At 42.3% G+C, this 18,734-nt stretch overlaps 1 protein-coding gene across 1 annotated transcript in view; it reads left to right on the forward strand.

Annotated features, from left to right (window-relative positions):
• The first annotated feature begins 1,173 nt into the window (after positions 1-1,173).
• Positions 1,174-18,734, forward strand: part of MAN2A1 (mannosidase, alpha, class 2A, member 1) — a 173,321-nt gene continuing 155,760 nt past the window's right edge. Inside the window, exon 1 of the mRNA XM_011949322.1 lies at positions 1,174-2,334. Coding sequence (XP_011804712.1) covers positions 2,200-2,334 — 135 coding nt within the window. The 5' untranslated portion in view covers positions 1,174-2,199. The remainder of the gene's footprint in view (positions 2,335-18,734) is intronic.

Consider the following 18,734-nt stretch of genomic DNA (forward strand, 5'->3'; position numbering starts at 1 on the left):
GAGCTCAAGCTCAAAATCTCAATCAAACTGACCTTTAATCCCATCTTTGCAGGTCTATTTCTTGGGACTACTCCCAGGACAGGGAAGGCTTAATAAAAAGAATTATCAACTATAATAGAGAATTAGAGTAATGAAGGATTCACTAGTGAAAAGAGAACTTTAAAGAATATAGCAACAGCAGCTATAAGAAGCTAACCTTATAACTAACTCTTGGACTGAGAGACAGAGTGCCCAATGAAGAATCTCCCCAATTCCTCCCAGGGCTAAGATCTAGACCTTTTTGGAGAGGGCATGACCTGGCTCACTGAATGGCAGAGAAGTCACCACTGGGCTACGTCTGCAAAGCTTGTGGAAGATGTGCCCTCTGCAACTTGCTGCAAATGCCTCTAGGGTACCAGGGAAGTTATTCATGGGGTAGTGTCTCACCTCCTCTACAAAGCTCCTGGAGTTGGGCATGGGAGAGGAAATTGCTAGTTACTGAGCACTATAGGACCTTGGAGAAAGCCAGGTATGCTGCAAAAGCCTATCAATACACAGAAACCAGGAAGCAAAATCCTTTTTTTCTGTAATGTCTCTTCAGCGCCCTCTACTGACAAAGCTTCAGTCCCAGAAGGCAAACGATAAACTGTTTAAAAGGCTCAGATCCATTTTTACAGTGCAGTCAAAAAGGGTGAATTTGGAGCTGAGAGGCAATCAATAACTGGCACAAGCATCACTTCTCAGATTACACTCATGGATTTCGCAGTCAGATGTTTCTACATGTGCCTGGACGGCCCTTTGTCAGTCTCCTTTCCCCCAGGTTTCAACAGGCTGTGACCAAAGGAGGAAATAGTGAGCCCGAAGAGAATGTGCAAGCCCTCTTCTCTTGCATTTCCTCCAGCCCTTCACTAAGTACTCTTCCAGGCACGCCAGGCCCGAGTGTCCTAGGATAGGAAACCTGGGCAACAAAGGGAAGTGGGGTGTAAGTTCAACCCCTGTTGGACGTGGGGTGCTGGCGCCTGAACGCCTCCGAAGGCCTCAACTCCCAGAAAGCTGCCTGCCAGGTCACAAGAGCCTTGTAAGGTCTTCCTACCGCCGGGACACTGGGAGGCAGGCGCGGGGCGGGTCCGGCCGGTGACGCGCTGCGATTGGGCGCCGGGGGGCCCGCCCCCTCAACTCGGAGCGTCGGGAGGGGGCGGGGCCAGCCGCCCGCTCAGCTCAGGGGCTGCCGGCGCTTATTGACCCAGCGGCCGCCGCGCCGCCGCTGTCTCCTCCTGCTCGTAGCAGGCGGTGCTGGAGCGCCAAGTGGCGCTGGAGAACCGGCGCTTCCTTTCGCCGCTGCCGCCGCCATCTCCGCGTTTGTGGGGCGGGAAAGAGGTAGGGGGCTCGCGGCTGCAGCTGGAGCGGGCTTCTCTCCGGGGACGGTCCTTTCCTCCCTGCTCTCCTTTTCCTTTTCCCCGCGTTGCCGCCGCCCGCCCCCTGCACCTCCCCGCGCAGCCTGGGTCCGGGAGGGGGAAGGTAGGGACGGCTCGGGGCGGGAGAGGCCGGCGAGCGGACGCTAGCTCTGAGGAAACTCATCAATCCGTGCGCCCCGGAGTCCAGGGTGCACACCGGCCCAGCGGCGGCGGCGGCAGGAAGGGGCTCAGTTGGGGGTGGCGGGGGCGGTGCCGCGGGGGCGGGCCCGACCGTCCCGGCTAGAAGTTGTAAGGCTAGGCTCTTCACGACCCTGTTTCTTTCTCCTCCGCTTCTCTGACCTAGCTGCGCGGCCCCGGCCCGGGAACTGCCGAACCCGCCCCTCCCCTGGGTGAGGAGGACACGCCTGCCCTCGTCGAGAAAACTTTTCCTGTCGACTCAGTTGGCGCGGCGGTGGCAGGAAGTGCGGGCAGCGACCTCTCCTCCGCCTGCCCCGCGCGCCCTGCCGGAGGTCGGCGCTGAGCTTACGATCAAGTTTGTGGGGGCCCTTTCCCAGCTGCCGGCGAGTCTCGCCTCGAGAGGGGCGCCTGGCCCCGGAGAGGGCGGCAGGCCAGAGCGAAGGCCAAGGGCGTGTGGTGGCGCCGGAGACTAGGTGCGGAGCACGGCTGGGACTCGCACCCGCAGCCGACAGCGCGGAGGGCGCGCAGCCTGGGAGAAGAGAGCCTCCGGCGGCTGCTTCCTAGAGTCAACAGTCCGCTGTCTGCTCTGGCTGAGGACAGCGTCCTGGCCCCGAGTCTATCGAGGAAAATGAAGTTAAGCCGTCAGTTCACCGTGTTCGGCAGTGCGATCTTCTGTGTGGTGATTTTCTCGCTTTATCTGATGCTGGACCGGGGTCACTTAGACTACCCCAGGAACCCGCGCCGCGAGGGGTCCTTTCCTCAGGTAAGCACCTGGGAAGGGGGCGCGGGGCTCCGAGGGGCCAGGCGTGCGGGGCCCTGGTTACCGGCTCCTCCCCGACCTCTTCCTCCTGCCGCAGCCCCACACCCGTGCTGGGCGAGGCCAAGCCGGGGGAGGGTCCCAGCCACCGCCAGCCGGGGCTCTGTAGCTCTCGGACGGCAATGATCATCTCTCGGGAGCCATCTCGCCCGGGCGCGCCGAGTTAACAAAGTGCCGGGCGGCGTGCGGCGGCGGCATCGCGCTCAGGCAAGTGGCCATGTTCCGGCATTCGCACCCGGCCTGTTGGGGTGGCTTCGGGCACCTGCTGGCGGGGGAACGGGCGCGGCGTGAGGCGCCCCCGCCCCCCCCAGCCTGGGGCCCGCGTATGGCGGTGGGGTCGTTCTCGGCTCTCACAGGGTTAAGTCGCCCGCACCAGCCCAGACCCCTGCGCGCACCGAGTCTCGGAAATGGATCAAATCGACCCCACCTAGCCTTATTATTATTGTTTTTTCTTCCCCACTGTCTCTGAAGAGAGAGAAGTTTATTTCGTGGTGCGGCCGTTTTAGATGTGAATCTGTAGGTTGATTTTAGTGTCGTCATTCTTCAGCTATTACCTCTGGTTTGTTTGTGGCAGACATGGGGAACCGAGTGGGGAAGCGCGTGTTATACTCCGGCCGAAAGCTGTGGGGCGCTCAGCCCTGCGTCCAGTGGTAAAATTGGTAGATGAGTTGGGAAAACGACCCATCCAAAGTCTTATTTAAAGTTACCAAAAATAAGCAAAGCGGACACAATCTGTTCCCTTTGGAAGGGTACCCGCCGCGCGACATGTGCGAGTTCGGTTTCAAGTTATTTGCCAATAACCTGTGCACTTCAGAAATTGCGGTGGAATTGGGTATTGTGTAGTGTGCTCTGGAACGAATGAACCTGAAGAACTCAAATCCTGACAGGGCAATCTAACTATTCCTACTTGACTTACGAGAGAGAGAAGCCTAGACGTGAAGTTGATATTTTTTTCTCTTTTGTGACAACTTAAATGACCAAAGAATATTCTTGCCATTTTTTTCTGTTATGCTAGAGCAAATAGCATGAATTTAATTGAGATTAAAGGACAAACTTTACTGGAATTATTTTGAAAGTGAAAAAAGACCCTTTTATGGGTGCTATCATCAATACAGAGCACTCAACATGTTTTGTCGGTGAGAGGTATTAAAAATCTTGCTGCAGAGAGATGTATCAAAATTTTAAAAGCCTCTGCTTCCCTTAGGTAGTATGACAGAGAAAATAGAAACAAGCACTATGGGCATCTTTAAATCTTGAGCTCAGAGCTTGTCCAGTGCTTCTTGATGAGGTTGGAGAGAACAGTTGGAAAAAGGTAAGGAGTTTTAAGCTTAGCTTGATATGTTGTGTAATTTTGGGATTGAAATTACTGTAATTTTTTTCCCTCCAGTAACCTCATTTTCAGAATTTCCTCCATTACAGGAAAATCATAAAAAGTGACAGATTTTACTTAAGGCATTTCCTTATATAATGTCCTTGGGCTTTGGCTTGATGATCACTTGAAAATGATTTATGCAAACATCTGGACCTGGGTTTTCTGGCAACCTTGACATTTTCTCTGTTTCTAAAGACGTGAGTGACTCATTCAGTTACTGGGAAATCTTAGGCAAAGTTAATTCCAATATTGTAATACCCATCCTTAGTCCTCAATGAGAGGCTGAAGTTCTGCTTTAAGTGTAAAGCATTTGATGAAAGGTGAAAGTGGCTGCTGGAGGAGAAAGCTGTTGGTACTGAACTGGGAGGTGAAGCATTTTGTATTTAAGATTGCCTTTCTCAGATTTTCTATACTGGATTTTCACTGCAGAAAGAAGATATTCTTTGAGTGCTCAGAGGGCCACTGAATCCATAAGCAGACACACATTATAAGACCCCTCTGTAAGCTTAACCATTGTGTGTGTGACATTAGCCTTCGTATCTTAGGTAAACTTCAGTGGATGAGGGAACTGAGGCACGGAGAGATTAATTAGCTTGCCCAAGGTCACACAGCTGTAAGCTGAGATTTGAACAGGTAGCCTTTGTAGCCCAGGCTCCCAGCCACTATGTTGTCTTGCCTCTTAGGAATCTGTTGCCTACTGTTTAGGCTGCCATCTGCTTATGGAAAGACCTGATGTAAAATAGAAAGCAGTGATCCTCAACCTTTTTGGTACCAGGGACTGGTTTCCTGGAAGACAGTTTTTCCACAGACAGGGGTGGGGCTGGCGGGGAGTCGGAGGTTTCGGGGATGAAACTGTTCCACCTCAGATCATCAGGCATTAGATTCTCATAAGGACCATGCAATCTAGCTCTCTCGCATGCGCAGTTCCCAATAAGGTTTGTGCTCCTATGAGAATCTAATGCTGCTGCTGATCTGACAGGAGGTGGAGCTCAGGCGGTAATGCTTGCTGACCTGCTGTGCCACTCACCTCCTGCTGTGTGGCCTGGTTCCTAACAGGTCCACGGCCCTGGGATCGGGTACCCCTGATGCAGAGCATGTTGCTCTCTGGTACTTTAGCTTATAACTAAAGGAACTTCTATTCTGAAGCCATAATAAGTATGGTCCTTTTTCTGAAACATTTACCACTTGAGATTTATACCTTCCCAGAATGTCTTTGAGCTCATTTTAGAGCTAAACATTATAATGAAAACCATTATGTAGTCCAGCATCCAGAACTTGAGTTGATTCTTTTTTGATTTTTATTTATTTTTTTCACTGCTTCTAACTTAATAACACCAAACATAGTAAAAGAACGTTGCAATACATTTCTTTGGCAAGTTTGGGTACTGAATTCTTCTTGAGTTTTAGTAGAGCCAAGCAGGTTGGTCACTATGTGTCATTTTTGGTGTCTAGTAGAATGGTTTATTTAGATAGGTGTTGAGTTCCTCTAAATTGTCCATTTTAGTTGGTTTCAGTTGATATGGAACCTTCGCTAGGCTTTAGGTTCATCTTGTAAACAAGATATTTTTAAAGACCATCCTAGATTGAGAGCAGTCTATTTGTTGTTTTTTTTTGGAGAGGGAAAACTCTTGTGTTTCCCACCATTTGGCTGGACTCTGGGGCAAGAATGGGCTGGCTCAGGGTGCTCCAGTTTCTCTCACCCCGGAGCAGCTGCCTGCCTCTGAGATATTCTTTGGAAGTCTATCCTGAAGCACCCTGAAGCCTTCCTTCTGCTTCTTGGAGGACTAGAGGCAACAGGGGGCCTAATCTGATGTAACTTGTGTGTATATTTCAGGGTTAATAAATCCCAGCTAAGAAAATTAATAAAAATCCCACTGTGAATGAGAGGTTGGTCAGGGACTAATGTCCTGAAAATGCTTTATGATAACTTGGAAGAATTTGAGCAGATGGAAAGGAGAAACTTTGTTAAGGTCTCCCTGAAATTAGTCATCACTTCTTACAAGCAGATTTCACAAGTTGCTTACTATCTATGGTGTGTATAATAGGGTTGTCTTATTAATGTCTGATGTTTGGATCTAGAGAAGTAAATTAATGAGTCAGGTTTTGTATAACAAATGATCACTCTTTAAATAATTAGTGTAGCATATGACCATAGAGATTAATATTAACTCTTAAAATACGGAAATTGAGACTGTGATGGAAAATGTGAAAGTGAAGTTAAAACTTTTATCTTTTTGCCTATGTAGCATTTATCAAGAGAGTAAGTGAGAATGCCTTTAAATAAGCATTTGATTGAAAGCCATTAGAAGGTGGAAACTTGTATACCTTTTTCTTTTTTTTCTTTGGGACAGGGTCTTGCTCTGTCATCCAGGCTGGAGTGTAGTGATGCAGTCACAGCTTACTGCAGTGGCCTTGAATTCTTGGGCCCAAGCCATTATCCCACCTCAGCCATCTGAGTAGCTGGGACTACAGGTGTGTATGCCACTGTGCCTAGCCAGTTTTAAAATTTTTATTTTGTAGAGACGGGGTCTTTCTATGTTGACTATCTAGTTTCGAATTCTTGGCCTTAAGCTGTTCTCTTGCCTCAACCTTCCAAAGTGCTAGGATTATAGGTGTGATCCACTGGTCCCAGTTGCCTTTTGTTTTTTTTTTTTTAACTTACTATAATACACATACAGAAATGTGCTTACATGCTTTTCATCAGTAGTACTTCTTAAGAGTCTAGCATTGTAGATGTTATTAATGAAAGTTGACCCATGGCAATATGTATAACTAGGACTTTGTTTCCCCAGTTTTTTTTCTTGCTTTCATAAATCTGTAAATCTTACTTAAGAATGACATAAAGGAAAATATGATCTTCTTCCCCTTCCTTCAGTGTGGTCTATTTATAAACAATAGCACTTGCTGCTGGGGTTTGTTCATGTTTGTATGAGGGAGTTTGTCTTATTTCCTGGGATATAATGCTGAGATCTATGTTTTTTGGGAAGTGATGGAACTTTGATAGTGCGTCCAGCATTTAGGAATGCAAGAGCAAACATTAGAGCCTTTTGAGGATGGTTTCCTGTAGCTCCTCTTCGGTCCAACAGCCCTGTGGGACTCTTCCTGATCAACTTTTTTCACTAAGACCCAAACTTACTTCCTATAAACCACTGGGGCCAGATACTCATGACTGTCTGTGGTTTGAAGATAGTAGTTTATGTTTTTGTTTGTTTGTTTTTGTTTAAATTGAATTGGGTGTGTTGTTCCCAGATGAACACTGTTATCAGGGCCTAAGCAAATTTTTTTGTCAGGGAGATGTCACAGTTGTATTATTGGAAGGGGATTTTCTGTCTTAGCTTTTAATTTGCATTAAGAGGTTTCTGGGCAGTGGGCATAATAGTGACTAACATGACCACTTTTATTTGTTTTTGAGTCAGCTATTGCTTTCTGTGATAACTGAAAACTTCAGTCTTTTTTGAAGGAGTGAAGTGTTGAGAGTTTCCTGGAACGAGTGGTTCCCTAGCTGTTGCTGATCACCTGGTTTATTCTTAGCTTTTTTTGCATTCAGGAGTCTTAGTTTTCCCTTGTTCTCCAACTTCTGTAATCTTTAAGAAAATGAAAGGATATTTAGCAGCTCTGATGACCTGTGTTTGCTGGATTGTAAAGGCCTTATTGCATTTTTTGTCCCTTCTGTCTTGGTAAAGTTCCTGATAGCAGCAGCTTTTATAAAAGTTTGAGCAGAACTAAGACAAGGAGGAAGAACTCTAAAATAGTTATTTTTGCTTCTCAGTTGTTATTAGTAGGTTAATCAGAAGAAGAAGTAGGACATTTTAACTAAAATGGGTTTCTGTTTCAGTTATCAAGCCAAGCTGCTATTTTTAAGGTTGAAACCATGTTTAAATTCAGACAGATTTGCGGATTAATTGTACTGAAATGGAGCTCACATCTAGTGCTTTAGTGAGTGTAGTTAAATTTGCCTATAGTAGGGAGGAAGTAAATCATTTGATTTGATGAACTCTGTCACTTGAGGTCATAGCATAGCTTTTCTGAAAGAGGGCCCTGTTTAAGGTAATTATATTTTTATGCAGACAGGCGGTTAGTAGGTATCTAGTAAATATCTTTTTTTTTTTTGAGATGGAGTCTTACTGTGTCGCCAGGCTGGAGTACAGTGGTGCAATCTCGGCTCACTGCAATCTCCGCCTCCCGGGTTCAAGTGATTCTCCTGTCTCAGCCTCCTGAGTAACTGGGAATACAGGCGCCTGCCACCGTGCCTGGCTGATTTGCGTATTTTTAGTAGAGATGGGGTTTCACCATGTTGGCCAGGATGGTCTCCATCTCCTGACCTTGTGATCTGCCCACCTCGACCTCCCAAAGTACTGGGATTACAGGCTTGAGCCTCTGCGCCTGGTCAGTATCTCTTAAATATCTTAATGTTAAATTTCTAAATCTAACATACTGTTTTCTAAAGAAGAGATCAACTTTAAAGTACTTCAGTTTAAAATGGTACTTACTCTACCATTTGCTGCCTCTGTCTAGGGTTTGCAGCCTCTTTGCTGTTGACATTTTGGGCCAGATAATTCTTTGGTCTTAAGGGCTGTCCTGTGCATTGTAGGGTGTCTAGCAGCATCCTTGCTCTCTACCCAATACCTGCCAGCATCACCGTTCTCTCTCTGTCCCCCTAGTTGTAGGAATGAACAGTGTCTCCAGACACTGCTCTCAATATCCTTTGGGAGTGAGAATCATCCCTGTTGAATCTGCATTGGTTGTGGTTTTGTCAAAGGCCTATTCTTTATACCCAGTACACATCATTAGCACTTTGTGTTTTAGGAAGGACTGATCAAAAGGCTGAAGCTCAAAAAGCCAACTAGCATTTTTTGATGGGTGAACTCTATTCTTTCTCAGGATGCCTAAAATTCACTTACACATTTAGGATTCTAAATCGTAGTATGTTACAAAAAATTACAAGGATAGATTATGTTTATATGTAAGTTAAAGGAAAAAATGGAAGATTATTATAATAGAACTTAAAAAAATATTTTCCAATCGGACATATGTATTCTGAGAAAAACATTAGGGTCTGGTAAATAGATCATCTTTTACTTTCTTCCAGTTAAATTAGAGGTTGGCACTTGTCCAGATTATTCCCCTTGCCTTTTAGCATAGGAGGATAAGGTATATTGATTAATAAGGTAGTATAAAAATTGTCTGCAAAAATGTTTTGAAATGTCTGCAGTTTTCTCAGGCAGACTATTTACTTTTCAGTATATGGTTTTTATTTCTGTTAATTTGGATGATTCTGGTTACAACGTTTTAAATATGTTCTTGAGATGAGAAAAAGCATGGAAAGAAACTGGAAAATAAGGAGAGTGGATAGAGACTTTCCTCCTGATCATTTCATTTTGTCCTCTAAATAGCATTTTTTACTAAAGTGTGATGGAAGTGGGAAGGCAGGGAAAGAGTGAAGTTCTTGACAAATAATCTTCTTTCTTTTGTCTCCAAGGCCTCTGGTTTTGAACTTTGCCTAAGTCAGCTGACTACGAGTGAAATCTGCCTGCTGCCTGTCTTTGTAGGGCTGTGAGCTAAGAATGGTTTTTACATTTTTAAATGGTTTAATAATGTTTCATGACATAGCCATAGTCATTCATCTACCAATTGTCTCTGGCCACTTTCACACAACAGTGGCAAAGTTTAGTAGTTAAGACAGAAACTGGCTCACAAAACCTAAAATATTTACTATCTGGCCCTTTTCAGAGTTTGCCAATCCCCAGTTTAAACTATATTTCTCTATTGTTAATATTGGAGGCAAATAGTATGGTTAGATCTGTTAAAGTATATGTGAGTTCATTAAAGACAATTCTCATAAATTGGTTATTAGATAAGCATTGGTCAAACTTTGTGTTTTTAGAGAATGGTTTAAAACTTGTGTTATCTACATGTTTCATAGATTTCCAGGTATCCTTGGGGAACTTCGATGCTAGAGCACGGACATGCTTGATGAGTTTGTTTCTCTTCTTTCACCGGAAGGTTTTGCACTGTAGGACTGCTCTGGGAAGGAAGGTTCCGGGCCATGAACTAGGCAAAATTGATCTGTAGCTTCAAGACGGAAATATGACTTTTTGGATCTGCTGTAATTCACAGATGAGCTTAATTCTGAGCCCAGTCTGATTGCTTGGGTTAGTTCTGAGAAGGGAGAGCTCAGGTATAGTTATCTTCTTCATAAGATGTTAAATAGAATATGAAACTCAGCCAGTCTCTGGGATCCTGAGCGTTGCTCAGCTTGGAGGCAGGGTACTTTCAGGTTGTCAGCAGAGGTACTGACCTGTTCTTCTGCTTATCGAAGAGTAATTTTTGCTAATTTTCACATTTTCTTCACTTTTAAAGATTATATGTCACTTTCTTTGCTATGACACAGGCTAACACCTCATTTGTGTCCTCAAGAGATTTTAGTATCATCTTTAAATTGCAGTATACTTAGTCTGAACAAAATGGGGGCAATGTGTCTCATTGAGTAGTGTTAAGGTTAGTGTTAAGTAGAGTTAAATTTTTTTTTCATTAAAAAAAGTATGCATGTTTGTATTTTTCACATGTAAATGGATTTACCACTGGCCGCCTTTGCAGGTGGTGCCTTTGCAAGTCCAGAGAAATTAAATGCTTTTCCATGAGCAGAGAAGACTCTAAATTTGACCCTGTCCTATGTTCTTGCCGGTGCAGTTCATTGGCTTCGGTGAGGAGTCCGGAGAGCTGGGACTTTACCAATGATTTTTTTTTCTTTTAAATATGTACAGGGTATAAATGCACATAGAAATAATTCATATGACATAGAAAGGTACACATTGACAATAGAATCCCTCTCCCTTTTTTCCCCATCTTTAGTCCACTCTTCTCTGAGTCCCACTTCTGACCATTTCTTTATGTTCCATGTGTGTTTCCTTCTTTAACTCTAAATATATGCATATACCTCTGTTTTGATTTTTGTTTCAATTTTGAGCTATTGTTTCCCTTTATAAGAGATGAAGAATTTAACTCAATACCCCCTACTCTTCCCAGTTTTTAAAAACGTTTTGTATTCAATTTGTTTGATATACATTAACAACTTTCAATGGTGTAATTGCATTTGTTTTCTTGATCCATCAACTTTAGACCTAAAGCGACTCCCCACTCTGTCAGTCAAGGAATTTGGTACTTCTCAGCCTTCTCCCACTCATTTCTTTTCCTTCTCATTTCTCACCCTCCCTCAGCCATCAGTTTTTTTACATCAACATACCTTATGTCATCTACATTTCATTCTGTGACTGAATGTGTTATGTGCTCTGACTATAGGTTGGTTACAAAAATTGAAAGCCAGTAAACAAGGATACAGAATTTTAGGTAGGAGGAATAAGTTCAAGAGATCTATTGTACAACCTGCTGATTATAGTTAATAATAATACACTGTAGTTTTGAAAATTGCAAAGAGTAGATTTTAAGTGTTTTCACCACAAAAAAGAGTATGTGATGTAATACGTGTGTTAATTAGCTTGATTTAGCATTCCACAATGCATGCATTTTTCCAAATGATATACTTGATAAATACGTACAATTTTTATTTGTCAGTTAAAGAGAGCTTGTTTGGAGGTTCCAGCAGGGGAGTGCAGCTCCTTGTATACCCTTGACCGAAGGAAGACCGGTCCTCCTCTATCAGGGATGGTCATCCTCTTTGACCGAGCATGCAGCTTCGGGAGCGACGCACATAGAGCGGTGAGGGAGGAAGGGGACACCCGCCTAGCCAACCAGATCTGCCAAATCAACCCTGGTAATCAATGGGTGACAGATTTCACAGCCAGATCACCCTCACACCCTATTTGTCAGTTAAAGAAATAAAAAATGTTAAAAAAAGAAAACCAGTACGTAGTGTTTTCAATTTTATGATATTAAATACCATTCAATATATGTCAGGTAGTTTGGCTTCCTAAGAAGGGATAATCTTGATAATTAAACCTGTGCCACTAGAAGGAAATATTCTGAGCATCAGAGCAAGTGGAGTCTCTTATATTCCAGCTGGTGAGAATCATGCTGTATTTCAGTTTCCTTCACTTCTGGACCATGACTTCCTTATATGTAATTTTTGTTTTTTCTGTCTATTTCTAATTCCTTTCCCTTTTCATTAGTGTCAGAGGAAATAGAAGTTATTGATTCCTATCTCTTGAATCTCATTATTTAAAAAATCATTTTACAACTCAGTATGCACCAACATTTTGGTGCCTTGTGCCTACTCAGTATTGAAAGTATGAAGTTTTGCCGGTTTTTTTTTTTTTTGGTTGTTCACAATTACTATTTACTCAAATTGCCATTCTTCTTCTAGAACTGATAGTGCTTTGTTTCCTTTGTGATGAGAAGCCTTTCCCTTCAGGGTGAGGACTTTGGGGCTAAAGATGTACTTTGCAGCAGTTCCCTTCTGTTTCTTTGTACCACAGGTGTAGAGGAATGTGGAATTTATGGGTCTTGGCCTTGGTGGTAACATTTTACCTGTAGAGCATCAGAACATTGAAGCCTGAGAATGTGAATCATTCTTAGCATCATTTTCTACATAAAGTTCTGAATTGGTGTTTTTAGAATCCAGTGAAGCAGTCATTCTTTTAACAGTCACCAGCATTCCAGAAAAGTCATACATATGAAAAATTCAGGCATAGAATTGTAGAGTAGACTGGGTCCTTCCAGGTCAGGTATTAGTCTTTGATTTTTCAGATAAGGGCACCGAGTCACACATAAACTAGACCTCAGCAATTTGTCCAGTCACAGCATACCTGGGACACGCATCCTGACTTATAATTCACTGGCCTTCTGGCTGTACTATACCCATATCCAGCATATATTTGAAAATTTACTGCGTTAGGTAATACAGAAATTATGGTAGACATATGTTACTTGCTTTGAAATAACTTTTTAGTTATTTAGAAAAACAAACTGCCATTTGTTAAACTATTAGAGACAGTTAAGTGCTGTTATTCATTAAAAGTTAAAGAGGTTAGAATGTTGCCTGGCATATAGTAAGTGCTCAGTAAACGCTAGTTGTTACCAGTGGACAGATTTGTAGCATACCCTATTATGTAGCAGGCACTGTTCTAAGTTCTGGGGATACAGGAGCTAAGACTAAAACGAGTCAATGATATTATTTTATATTCCTGATATAAAGGCAAAGGCCTTAAAGAGAACTCAGAAACAGAAACAAGTTCTGGTGATGGCCTGGCTTAAGTTGACTAAAGGAGAGGGTAAAGAAGCTAAGCTTTTCCTATTGGATAATACTTTGAAGGGAGAAAGAAAATTGCTAGTGTAAAGTACAGTGCTTCTGAAGGCTTTGAATCCTAGAGGAGATTGGCTTGATTTAGAATCTTTGGTGCCTATAAAGAGTAGTTGGGAAAACACTGTAGGTAATTCAGAATCAGACTGCAAATTGCCCTGAGAGTTTGTCTGAAGAGTTATGAGTTAGATGGTAGTGAACCACTCCAAGTTATTGAATATACCAGGAAGCTGCTTGAGAAAAGCAGTGTGAGAGAATTAATTTTGTAGAAAATTTTAGACCTGGAAAGGAGCTAAGAGAATATTCAATCTACATTATTCTGGTAGCTGTGTGTAGGAAGACTCAAGTAGGAAGGCAGCTGAGAATCTGTTTGAGGTAATATAGACATAAGGCAGTAAATCCCTGTACCAGTATTGAATTGGCTAGAATTGAGAAAAATGTGGAGACATTTTGTAAAGAGAAAGACCAGAGCTTTTTAACAGATTTGATCAAGGATAATGATGAGTGGCTTGAATCAGAGAATTTCTCCTACCTTTTTCCATTGGGGTATTGAAGACTGGTTGTACTATTTGCAGAAGGGGATAGCTTGAAAGACAAGCTGATCTGGAAAGCCAAGTTCGGTTTCGTTTATGATGACGTGGATGTTAGTGGAAATAACCAAGTGGGCTGGAAAGCCAGTGAGAGATCAGGGAAGGGAGATGCTGATCTGGTAGTCATCAGCATAACCGAGAATGAATGAGCTCACTTGGGGACTGTGCTTAGTGAGGGCAGGGCCAAGTACATTTCTTATAACCAAAACTGTACATCTTACATTAAGAATATTTTGTAGCAGATGTTAATGAAATAAAGCAGCTTGTATTCAAATTGTCAGAAACTAGCAGCTCATGGATCACCTTACCTAAGGAAAGGTAAGATGATCAGAAGGAAGGATTTCTAAGAAGCATTTTAGTAGGAGTTTAAAAAAGACCCTTCTCATCTTTGGCACAAATGATACGACTAAATTATTTTTTTCTGGGTTGTTTAAGACAGAACATAAATTGTGTGTGTGTGTGTGTGCGTGTGTGTGCGTGTATGGAGGATGGGCAGTCAGGTGGTGGAGAGGGAGAGAGAGAGATTTATTAAGGATCAAAATGCAACACCCCACATAGGGGACTAAAGTTTGAAGGTTGTTCTGAAGGTCAGACATATTTCTGAGAATACCCTCCAAATTGCCTCTTGTTAATGGTAAAGAAAAACCCCCTTCTGTTGGGCTGGTAGCTGACCACATTAACTGGAGAAGTAAAAACTGTCTTTGACCCAGGGCTACCTCTGGAAAATTTGTAGGGTCAAATGATAACGAGGTATAGGATATTTCTTCCAACTTTTAGGTAGAAGATCCAACCAATAATTGTTTTAAACAAAAGAGATTTGAGAAGAACTCCAGAAATTTGTATCCTTAACTCATCTTTGATAGCCAATGGTATGATATTTAGAGGTTTGCTATAATTGTATTGTTATATATTATGTTATGTCTTACTACTGCATTTGTTGCTTCTGTAGTATTTACTGTGTCTCACCTTGCCCTTGTAGACCAGTTGGTACAGATGGATTTTTATAAAGAAAGACAATAGGAAAGAATTTGTAAAACTTTAGAGTCTGTAGTGCTTGTATAAAGAATAGTTTGGAAATTCAGAATTTATAATAATTCAGATGAGACTTGCCTAAATACCTGTCTCCTGTCAATAAGAAATAGAAGGGACTTATTCAGGAAATGATTAGTATAAATAAGGTTGAAGGGGGGTTGATTATCTACTTAGTACAACCCTGCCTTCAGAGGCTTTCCAAAACTATTTCTGTGTGAAAAACAATCTCAGACATGTCAGTTGCCTTTATTTTAATAGGCCAACACTGTTTAGGTTGATTACTGACAATTATTTTCTTTTTGTGTTGAAATTGTTTGTCAGAATTACTTGTGTAAAATTATAAGATGTTGACAGAACTTTTGTTAGCATATCCTAACATACAATACATGGCATCAATTCATGGTAAATGTGTTTAGGTGGTATAACGGATAGTGCCTAATAACCTTGTATACAAAGATAAGCATTTGTCAAATGTAAGACAGATTACCAACATAGACCAGCAATCATTGCCTATATGATGTGTAACAACATGACCCTGGTTAGCTGAGAATTGTTAAGGTCTGAAAGTGTATCACGTGAACCTTCATGCAAGTTCTTGGGTGGGATACACTGTTGGCAGATTCTGTCAGAGTGCTAAGCATAAGAATATAAATTAAAAATAAGTTTTAGAAGAAAAGTCGGTGTGGTTTTTAAAAAAAATTCTGCAAAGAATAGTGTTCCATAGAACAGGTTGGGAAGTGCTGAATTAAAGAAAGAGTTCTATTAGTCAACAGTTAATATGTTTAGTGCCACTTAATTGCAGTTATTAAATGGATTTGTAAGTAATAAAACTGCATTTTATTAAAATTTTATAATCTACATATTTTGCCCTACTTATACACCCTTCTTCCAGTCATTTTTAAGTGGGTATCTGTTTTGCATAGTCTCATTTTATGTAATAGCTTGGTGTCTAAAATGTTGCCTCAACAGGAGGTACTTTCTGTGCAGCCATATTGGGCTGGTGCAGATAGGGCCATATGGTTCTAATCTAAACATACATCTGAAAATTCATAGGGTGGAGCTGGTGCTGTCTCCTGGAACCTGTAGAAAACGTCAACAACTGGAGTCCTGACCACATTTTTGGAGGAGGGTGGTGAGGGAATGGGATGCTATTATTTGAGGTCAGGACTTGGATCCTGTGTAGTGACTCTGGCAGCTACTAGCTTGGTGGCCCAGCTGCAGTAGTCATGAGTCCCTTGAGTGCCCCGCCAGAACAAGGGATGTTGGGCTTGGAGTCCCAGCTTTTCCCTTCACAGTCATTTGGCACTCTTACCTGCATCTGAGCAGCTTCTGTTACTGTCATACCTAGGCAGGTGTGAGATTTATGAAAAATGATTTGCCTGGGCAAAGAGTGTATTGCTCCTGCAATTTGGTAAGGGATTCTGTAACTGTGTATTTTTTGTGCTCACATCGTGAGGGCATTTATTTCTTTGAATGAACAAGTGGCTGCACAAAGACAGATTCCACAATTTTGAAGAAATTCAGGCATGTTAAGCTCTCAGTCTGGAAAATACCATTAAAAGGTTTTCTATAACTGGCTTGTGGCTCATTGATAGACAGGTGGCCACAGCCCCAGTTCACACTCTTTTTGGCCTCAGCACTACACATCTTAAGGGGTGGAATGGGCACTTGGAAGGTTACCTGTCATTTTATCAAACTCAAAGGCCTTCCTGTTAAGTTCCAGAGATCTGACTAAAGGCAGGGCTTTTCTGTAGAGATTGAATAGTGGCTGACTGACCAGGGACTGCAGCAATAACGATGACACCCCTGCTAGAAATACAGACTCTCTTTTACCAAATCGCAGTTCCTATGTTTAGCTTTAATGCGGCGCTTCTTAACTGGGAATGTGTGAGAATCGCCTAGTGAGCCATTTTAAATTATAAAAGGCAGATCTCTGCGCTTTTTCTAGGTAATCCCATTTGTTCCCATCGCTTGAAATTCACATTTATTCTGGCCACTCAAGTTTATATATTTAGCCCTGACTTCTTTCCTGAGTTCCAGACTTGCATGTTCACTGACACCACCATTCAGCTATCTAATAGTTTCAGAATATAACATTTGCCCCTCTGTCTTCGCCCCAGTAACTGGCTTGTGGGCCTGTTCCTCTAAAATGCCACCCATAATCCTCCCCCTTGCCCTAGCAAAAAACTCAATGCCATTTTTTTTTCCTTTCCTGCCCCTCCCTTTCCTAGCTCATCTTTCTTGTCATTCTTTCATGTTCCTTCCCTGCTTGTCCAAGCTACCATGGCTTTTACCTGGCAAACTGCAGCCTCTTAGTCCATATGCCCCACTGTGGCTCCAGAATGGCTTTAAATTTTTTAATTGATTGATTCTAAAACTCAGTCTAAGATAAAGATGTTGATGCTGCTTTTTCTGAAAATTACTTTGAACCATAAAGGGTGACTCTGTCTTTTCTTAACTCCTTTATTCAGTTAGGTGTAGAGCCTTGTTAGACCAAATTATGCCCGTGGGAGACAGTTTATGAGGTTGCACGGCCTCACCCTCCATTGCTTGGGCTCACAGCTCCTTTGGGTCATGGCTCTCCAGCTCTGATGATGGAGATTTGGGCAAGACTTTCTCTAAAAAGGACTAAGCTTAAGAATACTTTATAAGCTTTATTTTTATAAGGCCAACTATTTGCTAGGTATATTAGTTTCTTATTGCTGCCATAACAAATCACCACAAAGTTAGTGGCGTAAAACAAGAAAAATGTGTTATCATACAGTTCTGTAGGTCAGAAGTCTGAAACAGGCCCTACTGGACTAAAATAAAGATGTCTGCAGAGCTACATTCCTTCTGGAGGCTCCAGGGGAGAATCTGTTTCCCTGCCTTTCCAGCTTCTGGAGGCCGAGTGCGTTCCTTGGCTCAAGGCTGCCTTCCAGCAATAGCATCATTCTGATTTCTTGTGTCCTCACATCTCCCTCTCTGGCCTGACTCTTCCATTTTCCTCTTTTCCCTTATGATTACATTGGGCCTACTCAGATATTCTAGGGTTTTCTTCCCATCTGCAAAGCCTTAAAATTAATCACATCAGTGAAATTCCTTTTGTCATGTAAGGTAAGGTATTCACAGATTTCAGGGATTATTAGGACAGGGACATCTTTGACTAAACATTATTCTGCTTACTGCACCAGGCACTATTTAAATTTATTTGCATATACTAACTAATCCTCATAACAACTCTGTGAATTAGGTATTATTAATTCTCCCCATTTTACAGATGAGGAAACTGCGGCACAGAGAAGTTATGTAACTTTGAACTTGCCCGAAGTTACATAGCCAGTAAGTAGTGGTGCCAGAATTCAAATTTTGGTTGGCTTCAGAGTCTGTTCTTAATTATGATGCATACTATCTGGAGGTGCATATTATAGTACCCTTCAAAGTGATTTTTCAAAAGCCATACTTTCACTATGTAGCAGCAGCTGCAATAATACCTTCTTCACTGCTTACTTGTTGGCAGGTCCTGTACAAAATTCTTTCATAGCCATTCCAAGCGATGGCTGTTAGCATCTACATTTTGCCCATAAGAAACTGAGGCCCAGGATTAAGTTACTTCCCCAAGATCACATGGCCAATAAGTGCCGAAACTGGTATTGCAAGCCAGATAGCCTGAACAGGAGCCAATGCTTAGCCATTAAGCTGAATTGCTTTCACCTTTATCTTTCACCTTTAATGAAGGACATAATTAAAGATAAAGGTAATCTTTGGTCTTACATGGTGGGCATATTTGATGACATAATCAGAGTCCAGAAAGAAGTTGATGTGTTGGAGTGGTATGTTGAATCTAACAGAATTAGATTTGAAGGAAAAAAAAAAACATAAATGAAAGGTGGTATAGATCCTAAGTTTCAGATACATGCATACACATTGGAGTAAAGTTTTGTTTCTTTTGAATGCTACTATTGGTGGGTATATTATAAACATATCTTCTACAACTCTTACAACTAGAAACTTGATTTGGTTGAGTGCAGATCTTATATCACTACCATGATAGGAAATAGTCCAGAATTATCTTGGGGTTCTTTTTCCAAACTCCCTTCACTCCCCACATGAGGTG

This window comes from Colobus angolensis, unplaced genomic scaffold, assembly GCF_000951035.1.
Source record: "Colobus angolensis palliatus isolate OR3802 unplaced genomic scaffold, Cang.pa_1.0 Scaffold298, whole genome shotgun sequence".
Lineage (NCBI taxonomy): Eukaryota > Metazoa > Chordata > Mammalia > Primates > Cercopithecidae > Colobus > Colobus angolensis.